The sequence below is a fragment of the Pezoporus wallicus genome, unplaced genomic scaffold (genome assembly GCF_028554395.1).
Source record: "Pezoporus wallicus isolate ANWC-B61680 ecotype Strahan unplaced genomic scaffold, APGP_CSIRO_Pwel_v1 scaffold_3294, whole genome shotgun sequence".
Classification (NCBI taxonomy): Eukaryota; Metazoa; Chordata; class Aves; order Psittaciformes; family Psittacidae; genus Pezoporus; species Pezoporus wallicus.
Window position 1 is genome coordinate 16,413,124 of NW_026635478.1, and position 19,247 is coordinate 16,432,370.

Consider the following 19,247-nt stretch of genomic DNA (forward strand, 5'->3'; position numbering starts at 1 on the left):
GGTCATCCAACAAAATCTTGTGTAATATGCTTCTGACCTGATGGTCCAGTGACACAATGAATGCTTGTCCTGCAGTTGTCTGCTTAGAAATCTCAGAAATTAAGGCAGGTTTGAGTGAATGTAAGTAAGATTCACCTTGACCGGACCCTGAATTACCTAATGTAAAATCATTCTTTCAACAGAAAGTTGGGCATGGTCATCTCCAGAGGTTCCTACAAACCTGGACTTTTCTCTGATATGGTTAGAGGCAGTTCTGTTACTCCATTGAAGAGTATGTCTGTGTCTTACACAGTGCTATTGTCTGACAAGCCGCAGAAGACACAAGAATATGGCTGTTCTTGCATAGCACTGTGTGTTCTCTGAACCTCAGGACAAGGAAGCCAGGTGGTTAACCTGAGTAGGTGAGAGACTAGTTAGTATACAGATTATTTCAAGGCTTCATACTGGCATGCCAGTTAGAGAGATTTCACATACTGGTAACAAGACAATCATATATATGTCTTGAACCCTTTTAGCTGTCCTAAATTTTCATCTTCTAGTCCATTCTGCATTTTTCACTGTCTTTGTTATACAGCTTTCAGAAATGCTGCTACTGGTGTGTATTGGTTTATATTATCATTGAAGCGGTCTTTTTTTGTCAGTAGCAGATGTTTCAGGAGTTAAGAGCTCTGTGCTTTGTCTTTGACAGAATAATCGTGAGAACTCATCCAAAGTGATTGGCAATTCATAGTTTTGTATTTCTACATCAATTAAGTAGTATGCCTGTCTAGAAATAATGGTAAAATTTGTACTTTATATCTTAAGGCATTTCTGGCCATCTTTCTCCAGGTAATTGTAATTCCCTGAGATAGAACAACAGTCATGCTGAAACAGTGTATCTGTCTGATTGAATTCTCATAGATGAGAAATTGGTGGCTGTTAATCCTACAGAAGTTTGCACAATTGCATTCTGTCCCCTGTGCAAACATAGCACTTGCTCTCTTTCATTTACAGCTTCAGGGGATGGAAGGTGATTTTGTTGCTGTGCAGTACTTCATCAGTCTGCTGGCAGGTTGAGGAGAGTGTGTCAGTTTGAAATTTGGTGTCATCCAACTAAACCAAGGAGTTGGTCTCCCGTTGTTCTGTTTAGCTGATTTTAAGTGTTGAATACTCAAGATACTCACTGTGCTTATAGGTATGACAGTACGAATGCCTCAAACAACTGCATATGTTGTGAACAATGGACTAGCTCTTGGATCTGGAACACCTCAGCTTACAGTGCATCATCGGCCCCCACAAGTGCATGCTGTGAGTAGTCCTTTTGAAATTACTTAATGCAATTTATAGGCTTTTTTCTGCATTAATGTCTTCCAGATTGCTTCTTAGTGTGAACTGCAGGATAGTGAAATGCTTTGTAGACACATTGCAGCCAGCTCATGTGCATAGCATGGTCCTATCACCTGCAGCAACTTCTGCCAAGACTGGTAAAAGCTGTGCAGTCTGTTAGCTTACCCCAGTGTTCTCCAGATGACCAATAGCATGAATTGTTTGCTGTGGAGTTAAGGTACAGGAGAACTGCCACTAAAAAGTTTTGTCATGGTTTGGCTACAAATTGGATGACCAGATTCTCAGTACAGCTGTTTGCAAAACTGAGGTAGGAGAACAAGGTACAGGCAAGATCTCAAAGTTGCCAACTCCCAAATTTCAGTTTTATCACTGTTGGGAGTGATTACTTCTGCATCACCTCAAACCCTTTTCATAAGTATTTGAGAATTTACTCTGGTTCATTTCATAATGTTTTGTTGTTGAGACTAAAACAAATACGTTGCCTGCAATACTTACTGTTGGGCAGTCACATCGCTTGTGATGTCATGAAATTTTAAATATATTGCCAGCAGTGCAGTCACTTATTCTTTCTTCTGTTCTTTTCAGTCATTCTACCTAACGTATTCTCCAGGTATAAATAATGAGAATAAATCAAGCCAATATCACACAGAACACTTAAGACAACAAAAACCCAACCTGAAAGGCCCCTGGTTTGAAGAATAACAAAACTGTGTACCTACTGTAACCACATTCCTTAACTAACATAAATGAGAGACCTAGAACTGTTTCTGGGGGACTGGGGACTGGGGAGGGAAACAAAATTAAAAAAAAAAAAAAGGAAAGCCACATTTGTGTCCTCACTTCAGAATATTATGGAAACTGAGGCTGAGCTTTTATGATCACTTTAAAGTGATTAAATCCATGTGGCACCACTACCCATTCTGCCTTTTGTGACTAAAAGCCTGCCTTTGTTGCCTGATGTGTTGTCAGCTTAATTTACTGCCTGAGGTGTTTTCGGTGATGTGGGAACAGTAGCTAAAATGTAGATTAGCTCAAAATTGTTGTGAACTTGCCTACTCATCCTTGATAGAAGAGCAGAGTGTTCAGACCATCACCTCTTGGATGAGAAGCAGCCTGGACGCATTCCTGTGTAACATTATCTAGGTGTTCCTGCTCCGGCAGGGGGATTGGACTAGATGATCTTTCGAGGTCCCTTCCAATCTCTAACATACTGTGATACTGTGATACTGTGATATTGGGAAATAACTGTGGCAGTGACCTTCTGTACAGCTAAGGTTTTATATGTGCATATTAAGAGCTTATGGCATCCTTGGTCCCATCCTTTCTCAACATTTGCTGCTGCTTTCTTGCCTCCACACACAGGACTAAGAGTTGTGCTGGTTGGGTGACTGCAGGCTCATTTGCTTCCAGTTGCCTGGGGGATGATGAATCAGTCTCCTTCCACCACTGCAGACTTTAACCTTTTCCTTATTGCTGTTACCTTTCTTAGGAGCCACCACGCCCTGTACATCCTGCCCCGCTCCCAGAGGCACCACAGCCACCGCGTCTGCCCCCAGAAGCTGCCAGTACTTCTCCACCTCAAAAGCCTCAGCTGAAGCTGGCACGGGTACAGAGCCAGAATGGTATTGTGCTGTCATGGAGTGTCATGGAGGTGGACCGGAGCTGTGCCACTGTGGACAGTTACCATCTCTATGCCTACCACGAGGATCCAAGTGCCACTGTGCCCTCCCAGTGGAAGAAGATTGGGGAAGTGAAGGCCCTCCCGCTACCTATGGCATGCACTCTTACACAGTTTGTGTCTGGCAGCAAGTACTACTTTGCGGTCCGGGCTAAGGACATCTATGGACGTTTTGGACCCTTCTGTGACCCCCAGTCCACAGACGTGATCTCTTCCCAGAGCAGTTAAGCTAGAGATCTTTGGAGCCTTTAAACCTGTCCTACTACCAAGAATTACCCCAGTTTTGGGGGGTTGATCCTCTGCATGAAATTCACTTTTAAGTCCTCTCTCTGCAGGATTATTTAGACAGTTGTGTGGTACACTACATGCATTCGGAACCAAAAGAAAAATAAAAGTATCACCTGCAGCAAGAGAGCCTGTGTTTTTCTGGATAGCTCAAGTCATGGGCCATTTGAAAATTCTATTTTCCCTTCCATGACAGCTGTTCCACCTAAATACCTACCTTTTACCCAAGGATGCCCTGCATGCCTGGGATTCTGCTTCAGAGTGGGAACAAAATAATGAATTACAGTTTGTCTGAAGCAAAACACTCACATCTGTAATACCTACCAAGGCACTAACATGAGGGCAAGAAGAGATTTGCCTCTTGTCGCCCACCGCTCTGAGCAGGCTGTGATTCAAAGGGTGGTTCAGGGTGTCACTTTTTCTACTGGAAGACTGAGTGGTCTGGTCTTATTTTACAAACTGTAAAGAGTTCTCTGAGGGGAGGGAAGGGAATTTGAGTCTGGCCAGGGAACCAGTATGTGTGTAAATGTGGAGGTGGTGGAAAAAGAAACAATCAACCCACTACCTCCTACCTCTCCTAAATAAGAATGTTCCTCTGCTTTCACAATCTTCCCCACTCACGCTGGGAGCGTTCCCAGGTCAGATCTGAAACTGGATTTGTAGAGACTGCATTTACACCTCTCCAGCTCAGATAATTTCTCTACTTCTCCCCTCATTCATCCAGCCCTATTTTTTAGATTTATTTTGTGCCTTAAAGAATAATTTCAGAAATAAAATGTAGCCAGATACCTTGTGGTGTTCTTTTTTTTTGCTTGGAGTTATTTTTTCCTTTACATTTCTAGCCTTTCATTCCTGCTGCTCATTTCCCTAGCCTGCAGTAATTATTATTTCTGTAAAGACGAGAAAGTGTAACATCTGCTGATGCTGGATTTGTTTTTATCTGCAGTATCATTCAACCCTTTCCTCACTTCAATTCTTGAGTAGTTGTTTTTGTCCTGTCAAGAATATTAGAGTATACAGATGGGATTTTCCACCAGAGCCTTTCCCTGTTCTTTTGGGAAAGCTGTATGCTGCAGTTCAGCCAAAGAAGAAACCTCTGTGGTGCAGCACCATAAAAGCTTCTAGGAGCTTGCACTCAGTTTGGAAAAAGTACAAAAAGTTAAGAAGTTGGCTTCCCAGTCATCTTCTCTGTCCCATCACCTGCCTGCCTCTGCAGAAAGCTAAGACACCAAAAGCAGTTTAGAAATTATTGTGGACACTGACCTAAAGCTAGTGAGCAACTGCAAATGTTAATAGATGCTTTCATAATGCTTCTAAACTAAGAAAAGAAATTGGTGTATCTGTCCCACTGTCACTGACTTGTAAAACTTGCTTTTCAGAGAACCAAACTGTAATGCACCTGGACAAAAGAGTATCTGTAAGAGTTCTGTTTTGGCACTTTTCGGTCTCATTCCTACCTAGCAGAGCTAAACAGTGGATTTAGAAGGGAAACTGTTTTAATAATAGCAAAGCTGTAGAAAGTGACATTTTTTCATTTCAGTGCTGTCTTTCTTAAAGCCAACGTTTTTACATGTAAAGCAAGGTTGAATAAAGGGCAGGAAAAATGAAATCCCAAAACATGGCTGGTGGAATATCCTGTGAGATTATAGGTTGTGTTCTGTTCCCTTCAAAAGCTTTTACAGTAAAAGAAACAGCACTGTAGGTTATTGTGCTATTTTACTGCACTCCTTCATGTAGCTGGGATTGTCACTTCTGTCAGGTGAGTTCCAAATATTCTCTGTATGGAATGTTGCATTTAAAGTATCACAGTTTTACTGATTTAGGCAAGCAAAAATCCTGTCCGAATCGAAGTATCATGGGAGAAGGTTCACGCTGAATCTCATGTATGAAGGATGTGTAACCTTGCCTTTGAGTAAGAGTTGTCCCTGTTATACTGGTGCCAATAATCAACAATGCCTTGAATTTTTCTATGTTTAATTGTTTTGTCTGCGTATTTCAAGGACGGATTACTTAATAATGCAATTAGTCTGCTTATGGAGAGTTGGGTCATTATAAAGGCAGTTCTGTAGTAGAGGTTAGAGCAGTTCCTTCCAGTTGATGGCTGTCAAGTCCTCCTTGGACAATTTTTTAATATGCTTTTGAGGTGGTACCAAAGGGCCATTGGCCATATCAATACAATGAGGTTTTACAGTTTGAAAATCAAAATAAAAATTAGAATAAAACCTAGAATTTACACTGCTTATTTATTTGTGATTCCAGCCCAAACTGTTCTTGGCTTTGTCTTGCTTGGGATAGGCGGGGGGTGAGTCCTGTTTTAGAATTTTTCTCTGTCCTCCAATGGAGGTGGTCTGCTATTGTGTTTGAAGGTTTTATGAGTTGTATCTCTAGAGAAAAGAAGACTCATCTTTAGTAAATAAAGATGCAGTTCACAACTGAACTGATGGTGAAAAGCAGATTCTGGCTTAATAGATCCATTTCTGGTTTATATGGCACAGTGCAGTTGATTTTTTTTTTTTTTTTTTTTGAGAGAGAGAGATTAAATAAGCGAAATACAGTTGACTTCTTTTTTGGTTTATCCCAGCAGTGGCCAAATGTATGAGGTTCAACAAGGCAAAGTGCCAGGTCCTGCATTTGGGTCACAACAACCCCATGCAACGCTCCAGGCTTGGGGAAGAGCGGCTGGAAAGCTGCTCCTGGAAAAGGACCTGGGGGTGCTTTTGATGGTGCTGAACATGTGCAGCTTGTGCCCAGGCAGCCAAGGAGCCAACAGCATCCTGGCCTGTATCAGCAATAGTGTAGCCAGCAGGGCCAGGACAGTGATCATCCCCTGTTCTGGGCACTGGTGAGGCTGCACCTCAAACACTGTGTTCAATTCTGGGCCCCTCACCTGAAGTGAGATACTGAGTTGCTGGAGCAGGTCCAGAGAAGGGCAGTGAAGCTGTTGAGGCATCTAGAGTGCAAGTCTGATGAGGATCAGCTGGAGAAGAGAAGGCTCAGGGGGACCTTGTCACTCTACAACTGCCTGAAAGGAGGATGGAGCCAGTAAGTAGGTGGCTGGTCTCTTCTCCCAAGTAACAAGCGATAGGGCAAGAGAAAATGGCCTCAAGCTGCACCAGGGTGGGGTTTAGACTGGATATTAGGAAAAAGTTCTTCCCCAAAACCATAGTCAGGCATTGGAACAGGCTGCCCAGGGCAGTGGTAGAATCACTGTCACTGGAAGTGTTCAAAAACCTTACAGCTGAGACCCTCGTGACATGGTGTCTTGGTGGACTTAGCAGTCCTGGAATAACGAACTTGATGATTTTAAAGGTCTTTTCCCACCTAGTTGATTCTGTGATTGTATGAACTGAGCCACTTCTGCAAAAATTTTGTCATGGTGGAGCACATTGGTGCAGTATTTGCCCTTACACTGGCGAACGAGTACTGCCTAGTTCCTTAACTCGTGACACTTTTCCCTGTGTTGTGGGTTGGCTGGTTATTTTATTGTTCTTTACCTCCCAGAAACAATGAAACCATTGAGAAACTGAACTTCTGCTAACAACAAACATCCAGAAATAAATTCATTTCAGTTAACAGGCTTTAGTTGAAAGTATTACTAAAGTATCCAGGAACGTTCCATACAGGTCTCTTAACACCATGCTTGTAGACTGGGCCATTCATAAAATGTTCATTGCTAGAGGTTTCCTACTTTTAAATATGCCTAAAAATCTCTGTGGCTTTTAAGTGGAAGGGTTGGATTTAGTTACTTTGCACTTCATGCAGATTTTTCCATCTTATTTTCAGTAGCCTGATACAAAGTTGCTCCTGAGCTTGGTTTTGCTGCTGCCACTGGGCACATGACATTGCAGCAGTACCACCTTGGATGTAGTACCCTTTGTTTTAGCAAACGCAGCACTGATTCTACAGCTGTGCTTCCATCCTCATTTAGTTTCCGTTTTGGTTTTGGTTTGCTTGGTTTTCTCTGTGTGATAACAAGGCCATCCAGATGTCCAGGTTGAAAGTAATTTTGAGTTAGTTTAGTTCTTGGTTGGGGAGGAACCCTTCTGTAGAGTGCAGATGGCAAAATGCCGTTTCTTTCCACTGCAATCTTCCTAGTTAGAGCTTCACTGGCCTCCTTTACTCCAGTGTATGTCTAAAAAAAAAAGCTTTCTTGGGTTCAGATAACTGCATCTTAGGAAGGGGGCAGGCTAGATACAGCATCGGTACCGCATCTGCAGCGGCAGCTTTGGAAAACGTAGGTGCAAAAGCAGGTACCCCTCAGCCTGCATTTAGTTCCAGCTGCCCTTAAAACAGCAGGTGGCCTGAAACTTTGCTCCTTTGAATAATTTGTGCCACCATTGGGTCTATTGGATCACTTGAGCGCAAGGACCAGACACTCGCCCATCCCAAGGTTTTTAGCACAAGGCTGGAAATGCCCATGGTGTCTTCCCTGTAAAGATAAGGGGTCTTACCCTGCTTCCTTTGAAAATGACAGCAAAGCCCCTTGTGCCTTCAGTGGGAGCACAACTGGGCCCCAGTACTAGGAGCCGAGCATCATTTTGTACTGTAACAAAGGAAGAGCTGAAGTGACTTTTTATGCTGTTTGTCTTTGAATGTCCAAAAAATTAGAACTGGTATTGTATGTAGGGACGGGTCAAATCTGTTCCTGCTCCCCAAGCAGCTATTCCCCAGTTTGAGTATTGCTACACCACTAAACAAAATCAAGCTGTGATTCTGCCTTCTTATAAACACCTTATAATAAAAAATATCCGGATTTTTTTAACTAGAACCTTGATACAATAAATATACATATTGGGGTTATTTCCCGATTTGTTGGGGTGGGCATTGTGTGAAAATACTGGAGGGAGGGGAGTTCGAATGACACTGAGCCAGCCCTGCTACCAGAATCTGTATTTCCTTCCAAACACCTTTTGAGGAGAGAAAGAAAAAAATAAGGATAGCTGAAAGCAAGCAAATGAATGAATTTTCAGCCTAAGTACTTGTTAAAATGCATCTTTATTTCTCATTGTCATTATGCAGGCTGAGCATTCTCTTCTTTTATATATAGATATACATACACACATTTTTATATATATTTGAAGTGCTGTATTAATTTAATAAGTTATATCTGTAAATTAGATAACTGGGTAACAGCTGTCTGGGGAGGCCTGGTCAGCTTTAGTAATTTATTGGCTATTGGGAGTCAAATGTGCAAAATCCTTTGTTAGGAAACTCAGAATCTGATTTCTTTTGTTTTGCAGCTGGACTTGCAAATACAAAAAAAAAAAAAAACCAAAACACCAGGACTGATTTCATGTCCAAATTCAACTGGGCAGTTGCAAGCTCTCCCCATTTTTGTATGTACTGTAGATGAGTGTGTGTGTCTGTGTTAACTGTAGTGGGGTTTTGTCTGACAAGCCTGAAATTTATACTTTGAAATAAACAACTACTGGGTTTTTAACCTTTTGAGTCATCTGTGCTTAGTTCCAGACACTTCCGAAGACCGCTCTTTCAAAAACAGCCCAATGTGTGCTCTTTGTCATCAGACACAGTGCCACCTTGCTCAAGTAACGTTAGGCAGCAATGGTTTGGCTCTGGGTCATTTCCAGGAAGGCAACTGCATGACCTTGCTCTTTCTGCCTTCCCAGAGAAGGAGGAAATTAAAGCAATGCTATAATTTCTGGAAAGTCACTTTCTAGGCCATTCTGCAAAGCAAAGGGGCTGTGGAAGTGCTCAAGGCCAGGGTGGACAGGGCTTTGAGCAACCTGGTCTAATGGAAGGTGTCCCTGCTCATGGCAGGGGGTTGGAACTGGATGAGCTTTAAGGTCCCTTCCAACCTATTCCAAACCATTCTGTGATTCTATGTGCCCTGCACAGATAGAATCGAGGAACTTGGATGCTGACGTTGCGCTGGTGGGGGGAGAGGAATGGAAGCCAAATTGCTGGTGCTACTCTCCTCTCCCCTCAAGGGGCTGTGTTTTTGCCCCCTGTAAAAATGCTCATTCTTTTAGCAAGAGGCTGCGGACAAAGTAGAGATGATGACTCCAGTTTTTCACAGCACCCTGAAGGATTAGAGCTGTGAGCCTGCAGCAATGGTCTCAGCACACCCAACTGGCCCATGCTTCTCAAGCCAGGGGCTGACTGTTGTGCACAGAACTAATTGCATCAGTCAAGGGTAATGAAATCGGGGGTAATAAAAAGGGTGGTTTAGTGTAGGGATCAAGAAAGCCTCTGCTGTCCAAGCTGTTGCTTTTCAAGGGTAGAAGCCAGATATAACACTATGAAATAAGTTGTGGAACTTAGCTGAGCCCCTGTAAACAATTTTACCAGAAGGCAGTATGGGAAAAGCTGCCCCTTGGCCCCAGCTCTGCTGCCAAATTCTAGAGGACTCAAAGTACTTGAAGCTTAGTTTTGTCATGCCATCCCTGAGTTAGTGCTGAGCCTGTACTTCATGGACATATAATTAATATATGCTGGTAATAATTAGTTTCTTGCACTTACTGAAACATGCTTCCAGCCACTGACCCAAAGATGATATACTTTTGTGAAGTGATGCCTGAACACACACTTGAAAGTCCCAAGTTTCTCAAACTGCCTATTTAAAATGAGAGTATACACACTACACAGAGCTTAGAGCATTAGTTTTATCATAAAATAGAGTGTAGTCACTGTGCTCAAGCACTGTTGCAGTTTGGGCTGGTATAAAGTGAAGTGAGGAACTGGTGGTTGTGCTGGGAGGCGTCATTTCTGCTATAGGCAGGTCCCAGTGACTGAACAGCAGGTGTCTATAGTTGTAAGACAGGTTCATCACAATTGCCTCCAAAATCCATCCTCCCACTATGTAAGGCCCGCTCCAGCCAAGCCTGAAAGCCTGAAGTTTAAATGCTTAAGACACGGGTTTATAGCCAAGGGCAGTAAGGTGCTGAAAGAGACATTTTAACTTTATACGGTTGCCTGAAAATAAAGTTGTCAGTTCCCTGGCCCTCCCTGCAGGTCCATGCATCCATACGTAAAGCCTTCTCCTCTAGTCCTTGATGTTGCTGTGCTGGGGAGAGGAGCTAGAACCAGCTGCTGTGCTTGTGGTTGGCAGATGGGCTCAGGCTGGCCTGCTGACAAAGGACACACGTAGGACAGCACAGTAAGAGGAATGCAGTGACCTTTAACAGCACACTTAAACACAAGGAAAAAAAATAGCCACAGTCACACGGATGAGAGTCCTAAGGCTCAGAAGGTCCCATTGATGTAAACATTTACTCATAGACAAGGGCTCTTAAAAGCAGAGATCTGTTTTTCCACAGCTCCGTGTTTCAGCACAAAAGAGCTCCTGCCCCAGGGTAGGAAGCTGAAGGAGGGAGGAAGGCAGAGCTCCCATTTCAATGTCCCATAACAAATGGGCATGTCACATCTGCTGCATGCCTCTGCTCCCTGCAGGGGGGAGCATCCAGGTGTGCCCTGGATCACTGTCCAAAACCATAATCAATCATCAATTTCCTGGTCCCTGGGAACCAACTTTTAAACAAACACCACTTTTCCATTAGCATTTTCACATAAGACTGAGTGAAGAGGCCGGCACTGGTCCTGTGTTGCCTGGGGCTGACAGTCGAGTAGCATACAGCCATCCTAGCCCCTCTGTGTTTCCAGTCTCAAGCAGCCGATTCCTGGTTTTCTGCTTGCTGCCAGCCCTCCTGACCCAGCTCCACTCTTCCTTTTAAGCGTGCTCCTTAATGCCAGGTACAACACGCTCCACTCATTGGCTCTGTGGCTGCCAGTCCTCAGTAGAGGGGTTTAAGAAATCTCAAGGCTGACAAACACCTGAGGGCTCCACAAAAAGTCCTTAGCTCATATTTGGTGCTTAGCCAAAAAGCATCAAGGCTGCTGCCCTCGAGTGCTGGGGCTGCAAACAGAGTCCCAGTGAGAGCTCATAAAGCTAACACCCCGACAGAGAGCGAGCGCCCCTTGATGGCAGGCCAGCCGGAACAATAGCCTGCCCTCCGCAGGCTCCGAGCAACCACCACAAGGGACATATAACACAACCCGTAGAGCTTAACACAGAGGTAGGGGCTGCTTGGTTGAGTGCTGCTGCTCATGCTCAGGGAGACACCACTCACCCCAGAGCTCCACTGCCCTTCATTCCACACAACTGGAACAGGGCAGGGTGGGGTGGCTGGGATTGCAAAATACACGGAGGCGGTCTGTGCATAGAGCCTGTGGCAAAAACAAGCCACACGGGCAAGGGCTCACAGAGAAGCGAAGGTCGCTGTGGTCCCAGCTGTGGGCAAGCGAGACACCTTCACTGGTGTTGAACCTCAGGGTAGCAGCAAAGTGAGCGCAGAATTTTAAATGGTGCGGCTGGGGCTGCCTCCTCCCCCGTCACCTCCAGCGGAAAGCACCGGCGCAGCACTGCCACCTCTTGTGGCTCGCAAGAGGCACGAAGCAACCAGCCTCATCCATCTCCTTCTAGCAGAGGCACAGCTGCAACTGGCCCATGCACCAGTGCATATGCATACAGTGTGTCCGCATACCACAACTGAGTAATTTTGTTCAGCAAATTTTACACAACAAAGAGCTGTACTGCAGAGGAAAAAGCAGCTCTATGGCGAGTACTTCAGCAATTGGTCATTTCCCGCAGTGCTCTCCTACCCCTGCACATGACACAGATGTTCCCTCCAGCCTCTCACACTTACCTCCTGCTCCAGCAAGCAAATCACTTCAGTCCCTGCATGGATTTTTCATCCTCAGCAAAAGCTTTGGCTGTAACTTCTGGTCTCCCTCTTCCCTTAGCCCTACTGTGACAACCATTCAGGCTAGAACCTCACCTGTACTGCAGTAACTAACTCACTCCCCCATCACACAAGCTAAACTCCAGGGGTTTGATCAAAACCTCACACTGATCATTCTTCCCCTTCATAACACGGGGCAGTGCTGTGCCCAGTTTAGCTTGGACCATCTAGGCCATGAGGAAAGAGCTGTTTAGTTTGTTTTACTTAATTACATATATGACATCTAGCACAAAACACTCCTCAGTGTAAACACAGGTAGTTAAGAGCAATATGTACAGCCCTGGCCATTTGTTAGGGCCAGCATCACATTCCACTATTCCACTTCCACAGCTGATAAAGCAGGCAGAGAGGTCACTGAGCAAGCACCTGGATCCATCAGTGAGAGATCCATCCCACCAACACACGTAGTTCTTTCCCTGCTGCTACACTGCAGCCAGGGGTGGGGAGAGTGAGCGTGTGTGTATGTGTGTTTGTTTCCAAAAGATTTGTCTGCTTTCAGAAATCACCAGGCACATCCCTTCACTGCCTTCTGCAGCCTGATCCTTGCACGCTGCTTCGGCAAGACAAAGGGAATCTTGCAAATGCCACTGATCACCATGCTCTGTAGGCAAGAGGCACTCTGATCTTCCATGGAGAACACAGCCTTGACTCTGCTAGAGACATTCGAAATGAGAAGGAATTTGCAGCACATCTCACAGGCACTGCTCAGACAAAGGGCAGACACCAACCCAGCACCGAGATAAGCCCAACACTGGCCCAAAGCAGCCACTTGGCTTGGCCAGCCCAGGCAGGTCCTGTGCTGCTACTAAAGATAGATCACTTTAACTGATCAAACTGTAGTTCTCTCCTGCTCTAGGAACAGCTGTGATGATGGCTCAGATCACCAAAGTCTCCATGAATCCTAGTCAAAGGACAGGCCATCCAAATAGCTCAGAAGAGCGGAACATGTGTTGGGCTGCACCAAGGCAGCCAATGTCAACATGAAGTGCCTAGCAGGCAGGACAGGGGAAGGCACGTAAGGCACAGGGATGTGGCCATCAGGTTGATTTATTACACACAGGAATGAAAATTTCTGTTAAAAAAAAAACAACCCAAAACTACTTGGGAATATTGATGCTGGTTTTACAGGATAGGCCTCATGGTGACGAAATGGAAGTTGTATGATTCTGGCAGGCCCTGGTGCCGTGTGTGGTTAAATCTTTTCCAGGTGAAAACAGGAAGACCGCCCTGCACCGGGGGGCCGTTGATGGCGGTGGCTGTGAACGCTGAAGCCAGGCGGAAGTCTGACACCTGCAATAAAGGACAGGAGTTTGAGCAAAATGGTGGTGGACATGCAGCCATCCCACAGAGCAGGGATAGCCCAGGAGACTTGATAACAACAAGGTAAAGAAAATGAGCAAGCGGAAATGCATTGATCAGGCAGCATTCTTCACCTGCACAGAGGCATCTTCAGGCAGAGAGCACCCAGCTGAAGAGCAGCAGCAAAGTACAAGCCCGCCTGCCCTCGTGCTACCCAGTGTGAGAGGGGCAGCACATCTGCCTTTGGGACAATCCTTCTTGGGTTTGCGTCTCCAAAAGAGGTGGAGGTGCAGTGGGCAGCCTAGATGGCCTGATATAAATTCTGTTGCATGTTAAGTGCTTGGGCTGTCCCCTGCAGCAAGTCAGGGTAATTCAGGAAAGGACAAAAGCAGCACAGAGTTAATGCTGCTGCCCAGGTTCCACCCTATTCCTCTATTACCACCCAAGAGGTCTCCAGCCTGCTCCATCTTCCCAAACTCAGAGACACTAAAATTGCACTCAAGTGCTTGAAACTGACAGGTTTTACCTCTGCTCTGGGCTACTTCTCTCAGTGGGTCCCTGTCCTCCCCTAGCCCATTCCTGTAAACTGACTGGACATAAAGCAATACCAAAACACAGCACTGGTGATGCCAAAACAGCCTCCACAGGGCCCATCCTAGCAACCAACTCATAATCCCAAAATGCAGTAGGCTGGACCCAACAGGACACAACACCATACAACTTCCCAGCACAACAGGGCTGGCATGGATAGCTGTTTACTCAGGTATTGCCCCTCACAGTGAAAATACCACACAGGCTGCCTAGAAAAACTGCTGCTTTCTGCAGGACAGTGGGTCTGAGGATTTTCCTGCATCCCCCCCAAAAGCAAAGTGATCTTTACCAAATTGTGCACAAAACAGTTTCACAGAGAGGTGGAGCCCTGGAGCAGGGTGACTCAGTAGAGAGCCAAGCTTTTGTAAAGGTAAAGCTAAGTGCAACTGAAAAAACATTCCTGTAGGCTCTGGGGAGGCACCCACACAGCCCCCATGAAATGGAGTCAGAGGACTCACCTTCCTGGAACGATGTGATGACTCCTTCCAGCTTTCTCTTAGGCTCCTCCTGCTGCGAGGCTTTGGGCTTTAACTCCTAAGCACCACAAGTTCCCATCATTCTTTTCCTACACCACCCCCTGTTTCCTCTGTCCTCTGCCACTGTGCCAGGACTGGTGTCAAGGGCAGGAGACAGGACTCTGCACAGACCTCAAGATCTGCCCGACCACCTGGACAGTATGAAAGGAGGAAACCAATGGGCCTGGCCATGTATGTCCTAGTGCAGGGAGACATCCTACAGGTCTAACGGGAGCACAGAGGCTGCAGCAAATGTAGAGCAGATATCAAAACGGAGGTAATCTACCTTGGAGTCGTAGCAGCCTGCAGGCACTGGAAAAGAAGGATTCAGGTCTTCCCGACAGCAAATGGTGTTGCAAGGATTATGCTCAGCATAAGGATCATGCTGGTAGTCTGGAGAGAAACGTGGTGGGAAGGGAAGGAAGAAAGAAAATAAGTTAGTCCCCTCACAAAAAGCTGATGCAAAGTGTCCAAGACACTAAAATCTGGGTGAGTTGGTAGAAACACAGGTCTATCACATTGCTCTCATGCTTCTCCCCAGGTACCAGCTAGAAGTCAGTGCTGGAGACAGGACAATTAGTAGACAAGCTCCTAATCCAAGTCCATACAACTGTTTCTGCATCCCAAGTGGACCACTGCCAACCTCTAACCACAAACATCTGCAACTCCACATGATGAAACCTTGCGGGAACGCTGTCAAGAGACAAAAGCAGAAGAGCAAGCAAAGCAGGGACAAGATGTGGAGGGAAAAGAGCAGCAGTGAGAGCCTTTGTTTTCCTGTTGTGGACTATAGTAAGTAGCGTGAAGCAAAGCCTTCAGACACCCACTATAGCAGCTGCAAACTAAGAGGGGAAGGTGGACAAGCCTCAACATCTACGAACATGCTGCTACTCACAGCCAAAACATTGTCAATACCCCACCCTGGGAGAGGCCTCCCAAACCCCAAGCCCAGTAATCAGCACGCTCCCTATAATTGGGAATAAAAATATAGCATCTAAAGCTATCTGTACTTAGAGATGGGCTTAGCCAGAAGTTAACTAAGATGGTTGTAATGCAGTTAAGAACCCCCCTGTCAGGGAAAAGCAGAGCAGAGCATTAACTACGAAAGATTATTTGCATGAACAGGAAAAAAATAAACTGAACCAAAACCAAACAAAAACAAAAAATGAAACACCACACACCAAAACCAAAAGATCTGTAGTTTTACCCTAAATTTTCATCTGATTTGACCTAACTGTTGCTTAGGATTTAAGGCTTTCAAGATTGACAGGCTGTAGATGTATTAGGGAACAGCAGCCCACAGAGTCTCTCAGAGTTATCAGAAACTCTCTGGAAAGGTCAAATAGCAAGCTTGAGGGCCCTTGTTCTAGAAGGAACTCAGTCTTGTTTCTATTAAGAGTCATTTTAGCCTGGTTTCCTACCTCAACAATGACACTGTGTTACTCTTTTTTCTTTGTGTGTACTCTTCACATAGGGTAATAGAACTCTGATCTGTACATGAGGCTGCAGCTTCCCACTATGATCCAAGAAATAGAAGTAACACTGCTTTATTAAAATCAGCTCCACAGTACATAAACACGTGTCTTACTGTTGTATCTCATGATGTACTTCATGCTTTCCAAACTGGTCACCTTGCTGTGGTCTCGACGGAAGATTTTTGCTCTTGGAGCAAGCTCGTAAGAGAAATCCATGCCATACTTCTCAACATACGCCGCATACCCACTAAGATTGTAAATCTTTTCATGGAAAGGAATATTGTATGAAGGCCAGTAACCTGCCAAAGACAAAATCCAAGCTATTAATCACTTAGAAAAGCTGAATGCTCTTGCTTACATCAAAAAAGAAAAATAAACCATTTTCCATGCTGTGTTGCCTTAACAGCATGTCGAGGAATAACACGTCAAACTGGTTTGAACACAAGAAAATAAGGCAATAGTCACTGGGATGACCAGGGTTGACTCCCAGTATAAACACCACTGGAGACTGCACCCAGGCAACCTGCCCCCAGACTTCCACCCTGCAGACTCATTGTGCAAAACAGCTGAGAAACTTGCAGGAGTTTGAAGTGAATACACAGAGAAACCTCCCGCACAGGTTTCCCTGCTCAACCTCAGAGGAGCAAAAGATCATTCGCCTCCACCAAACTGCCCAGCTTTTGCCCAAGCCTCCCATCTCACCACAGCAGGGTAATACACTGTGCTGACATAGCAGGGGCAGACAGATAACCCACAAACACACACAGACCACACACAAATACGTGTTTGGAAAGTTGTGGTTGCACACTGCAATAAGGAAAGATGAGGGATAGATGCACATTTGCCAGTATCTGCCTTTGAGGGTTAAAGAGTGGTTGACTGGCAGAGCAGAGCCCTGCCCTAACCTTTCCAGGAGCAAGTACCAATCCTGCAGTTTTGCTAACTCTGAAGAGCAGGTTTAACAGCCAGACCTCCAGAGAGTTTTAGATAGCTGACATACAACTGCCTGAAACAAGAGTAGTATAGAAAGGAGAAGAGCTTATAAAGAGCCAGAAGACCATCCAGTTCAGGATCTGGGTACAGCAAGTCCTGGAAGAGATAAAAAGTAGATGCCTATACCTTAACATTTAATTTGTTGGGGTTTCTTTTGCAAGGCTGGTAGCAAGGAGTATTCAGGGAGAGAGCACATAACATAAGCTAGCCCCAAGAGCAGCACACTTTCAGATTCTCTCCAAACTCCTAGCATTCCTGGTGTCAGTGGAAACATTGCTTCTCAAATGACACACACCAGGATTTGGCTTAGAGTTTTACTACTTTATTTGTCTAGATACTGGTAAATGCAGCACTCCATGTATTAATGTCAGCCCAGCACGTGAGGAGTCTGGCTGTGAGATACTTAAGAAAAACCAAGTGGGACTCACTGTGAGCAAAACACACAGAAACCAAGCCCCCTGAAGGGCAGATACACAGGCAGCATAAACACTGGAACACCACCTGAGCTGAGACCTTACCAGCCTGTGTCCTGCATAGCATGCAGCTGCCAGGAACACCCTGTCTGCTGTCATTTGCTTACATGACCTAGAACCTATGTAAAGGAAAAGGGTAGTGTACACAAACTGTGTTGTAATAGAGGCATCCTCCAGGAATGAGCACACTGGCCAGCGGATACAGATACATCAGCTCCCATACCAGTAGGGTTTAGTTGTAATTCAAAAGGTTGCTATTGTCTCACATGAATGCAGTGCATACAGATGACTCCCTTATCCCACCTGGAAAAACTTTCTGTTTAAATTGCTAAAAACAGAAGAAGCTATTCAAATTTTCCTCCAACACAAGCTCTTCTGCATCTCAGCCTCTGCAAGACTGCAAATCCCATGCAGGCAGCGCAGCGCCCAACCTAAGGCAGGCTTTACCCAAGGGCTGCTATAAGCCAGTGAAACCTGCCAGTTAGGCCTGTCAGGGTGAACAGTGACAAAAACAAGTCAGAAATGGTGTAAAGCTGAAGGGGGGTGAGAAGGATTACATGAACACAGCAAAAATTGTCTGAAACAAAACTGCTTCCTCCTCTGCCCATCAGAGCAAGAGATCTCGGCAATATCAAGAGCAATGGGAATATTTACATATCCAGTGGAAGAGACTCAGACCCCAGGTTCTGATGTGTTACTTCTGATGCTTAAATCAATGTACTACTCACTTATCATAAAGAAACATGAACTGCAGCACACTCCTGTGCCCTTAGGCATTGTGGCAATGCCTGAAATAAGCCAGAACTTTCCAAGGAGACAGACTCAGGGGAAAAATCCAGAGTGAAATAACCACAGCTGCTAACATAAATGCATTTCCAGTCATTTTGATGATGAAAAGCAATTCATCAATTCACCTCCTCTGCACGTGATTAGAGGAAGGACCACAAAGCACCAGACACGCACTTAAATTTGTGGAATGAGCTCAAGCTCTTGGATGCTGCCATAAAGCGTGTATAAGACATCTGTGAAGGAAACCTGACAGTCGGCATTTTGCTTCACCTGGATTTTTGCTTGTTTGTTTTCCAACAAGCTGTTGCTAGTCTTGATACTAAGGAACCTTTTAAACAGCAAGTACTTATCAGATAACAGAGCTCTAGAAAAGTTCAGAAGCTGAATCTAATGTAGAACTTCTCTCATATTTTAAAGCTCATCTCCTTGCCTGGTGACACACTCACCAAACATTGCAAGTAGCCCACAGCATCACAGTTATTTAGTACTACTCCAAAGAGACCTCACCTTTTTCCTCATGGGTCTCTAAGACAGGGCAAAATAATACCAGGAAAAAAGGCAAGGAAAAGAAAGAAGAAAGGTAAAGCCTATATTTCACTTCCCTGGTTCTAAAAAACACAGATGCTCACCACATTTATGCCACAGCATGAAAAAGTGAATACAACAGAATAGACCTGGCTACATAGCTTTCTGTCTTGCAACTCAGCGCTAGTGCTCAGTAAGCCCTTCCCAGTTACAAAGCATGACTCTCCATCAGCTGACACAAAGAGATGGCTTTCCTAAGCCAGTAAGCGCTGTAAGGAACTATTACCTTTCCGGAGAATATTTGTTTGATCAGAATACTCCACAAGGGTTGGGATCTGCTCAACAATGTACAATGCACCCTCATCAAGGCTCTTCTGCAGCTTGACCTTCTTCAGGTCCAGCACCATGTACTGATTGTTGTAGGTCCCTAGGGATGAGAGCAAAGAGAGAATTATTTGTCCTGCCTGCGGAAAGAAAAAAGTACAAAGGGAAGGGGGAACAAGTCCTGTTTCCTAAGACTCATGTGAAAGTGTACTCAC

The 19,247-nt window shown here is 45.0% G+C and overlaps 2 protein-coding genes across 3 annotated transcripts in view; one reads left to right on the forward strand and one right to left on the reverse strand.

Annotated features, from left to right (window-relative positions):
• ATF7IP (activating transcription factor 7 interacting protein) overlaps window positions 1–4,077 on the forward strand; it is a 105,595-nt gene extending 101,518 nt beyond the window's left edge. For both annotated transcript variants that reach the window (XM_057430443.1, XM_057430452.1), the window contains exons 13-14: window positions 1,175–1,287; window positions 2,816–4,077. In XM_057430443.1, coding sequence (XP_057286426.1) covers window positions 1,175–1,287; window positions 2,816–3,232 — 530 coding nt within the window. In that variant the 3' untranslated portion in view covers window positions 3,233–4,077. The remainder of the gene's footprint in view (window positions 1–1,174; window positions 1,288–2,815) is intronic.
• Window positions 4,078–13,077: 9,000 nt separating this feature from the next.
• PLBD1 (phospholipase B domain containing 1) overlaps window positions 13,078–19,247 on the reverse strand; it is a 40,901-nt gene continuing 34,731 nt past the window's right edge. Inside the window, exons 8-11 of the mRNA XM_057430463.1 lie at window positions 18,995–19,135; window positions 16,042–16,227; window positions 14,740–14,846; window positions 13,078–13,338 (exon numbers count right to left, since the gene is read on the reverse strand). Of these exons, the coding sequence (XP_057286446.1) occupies window positions 13,171–13,338; window positions 14,740–14,846; window positions 16,042–16,227; window positions 18,995–19,135 (602 nt within the window). The 3' untranslated portion in view covers window positions 13,078–13,170. The remainder of the gene's footprint in view (window positions 13,339–14,739; window positions 14,847–16,041; window positions 16,228–18,994; window positions 19,136–19,247) is intronic.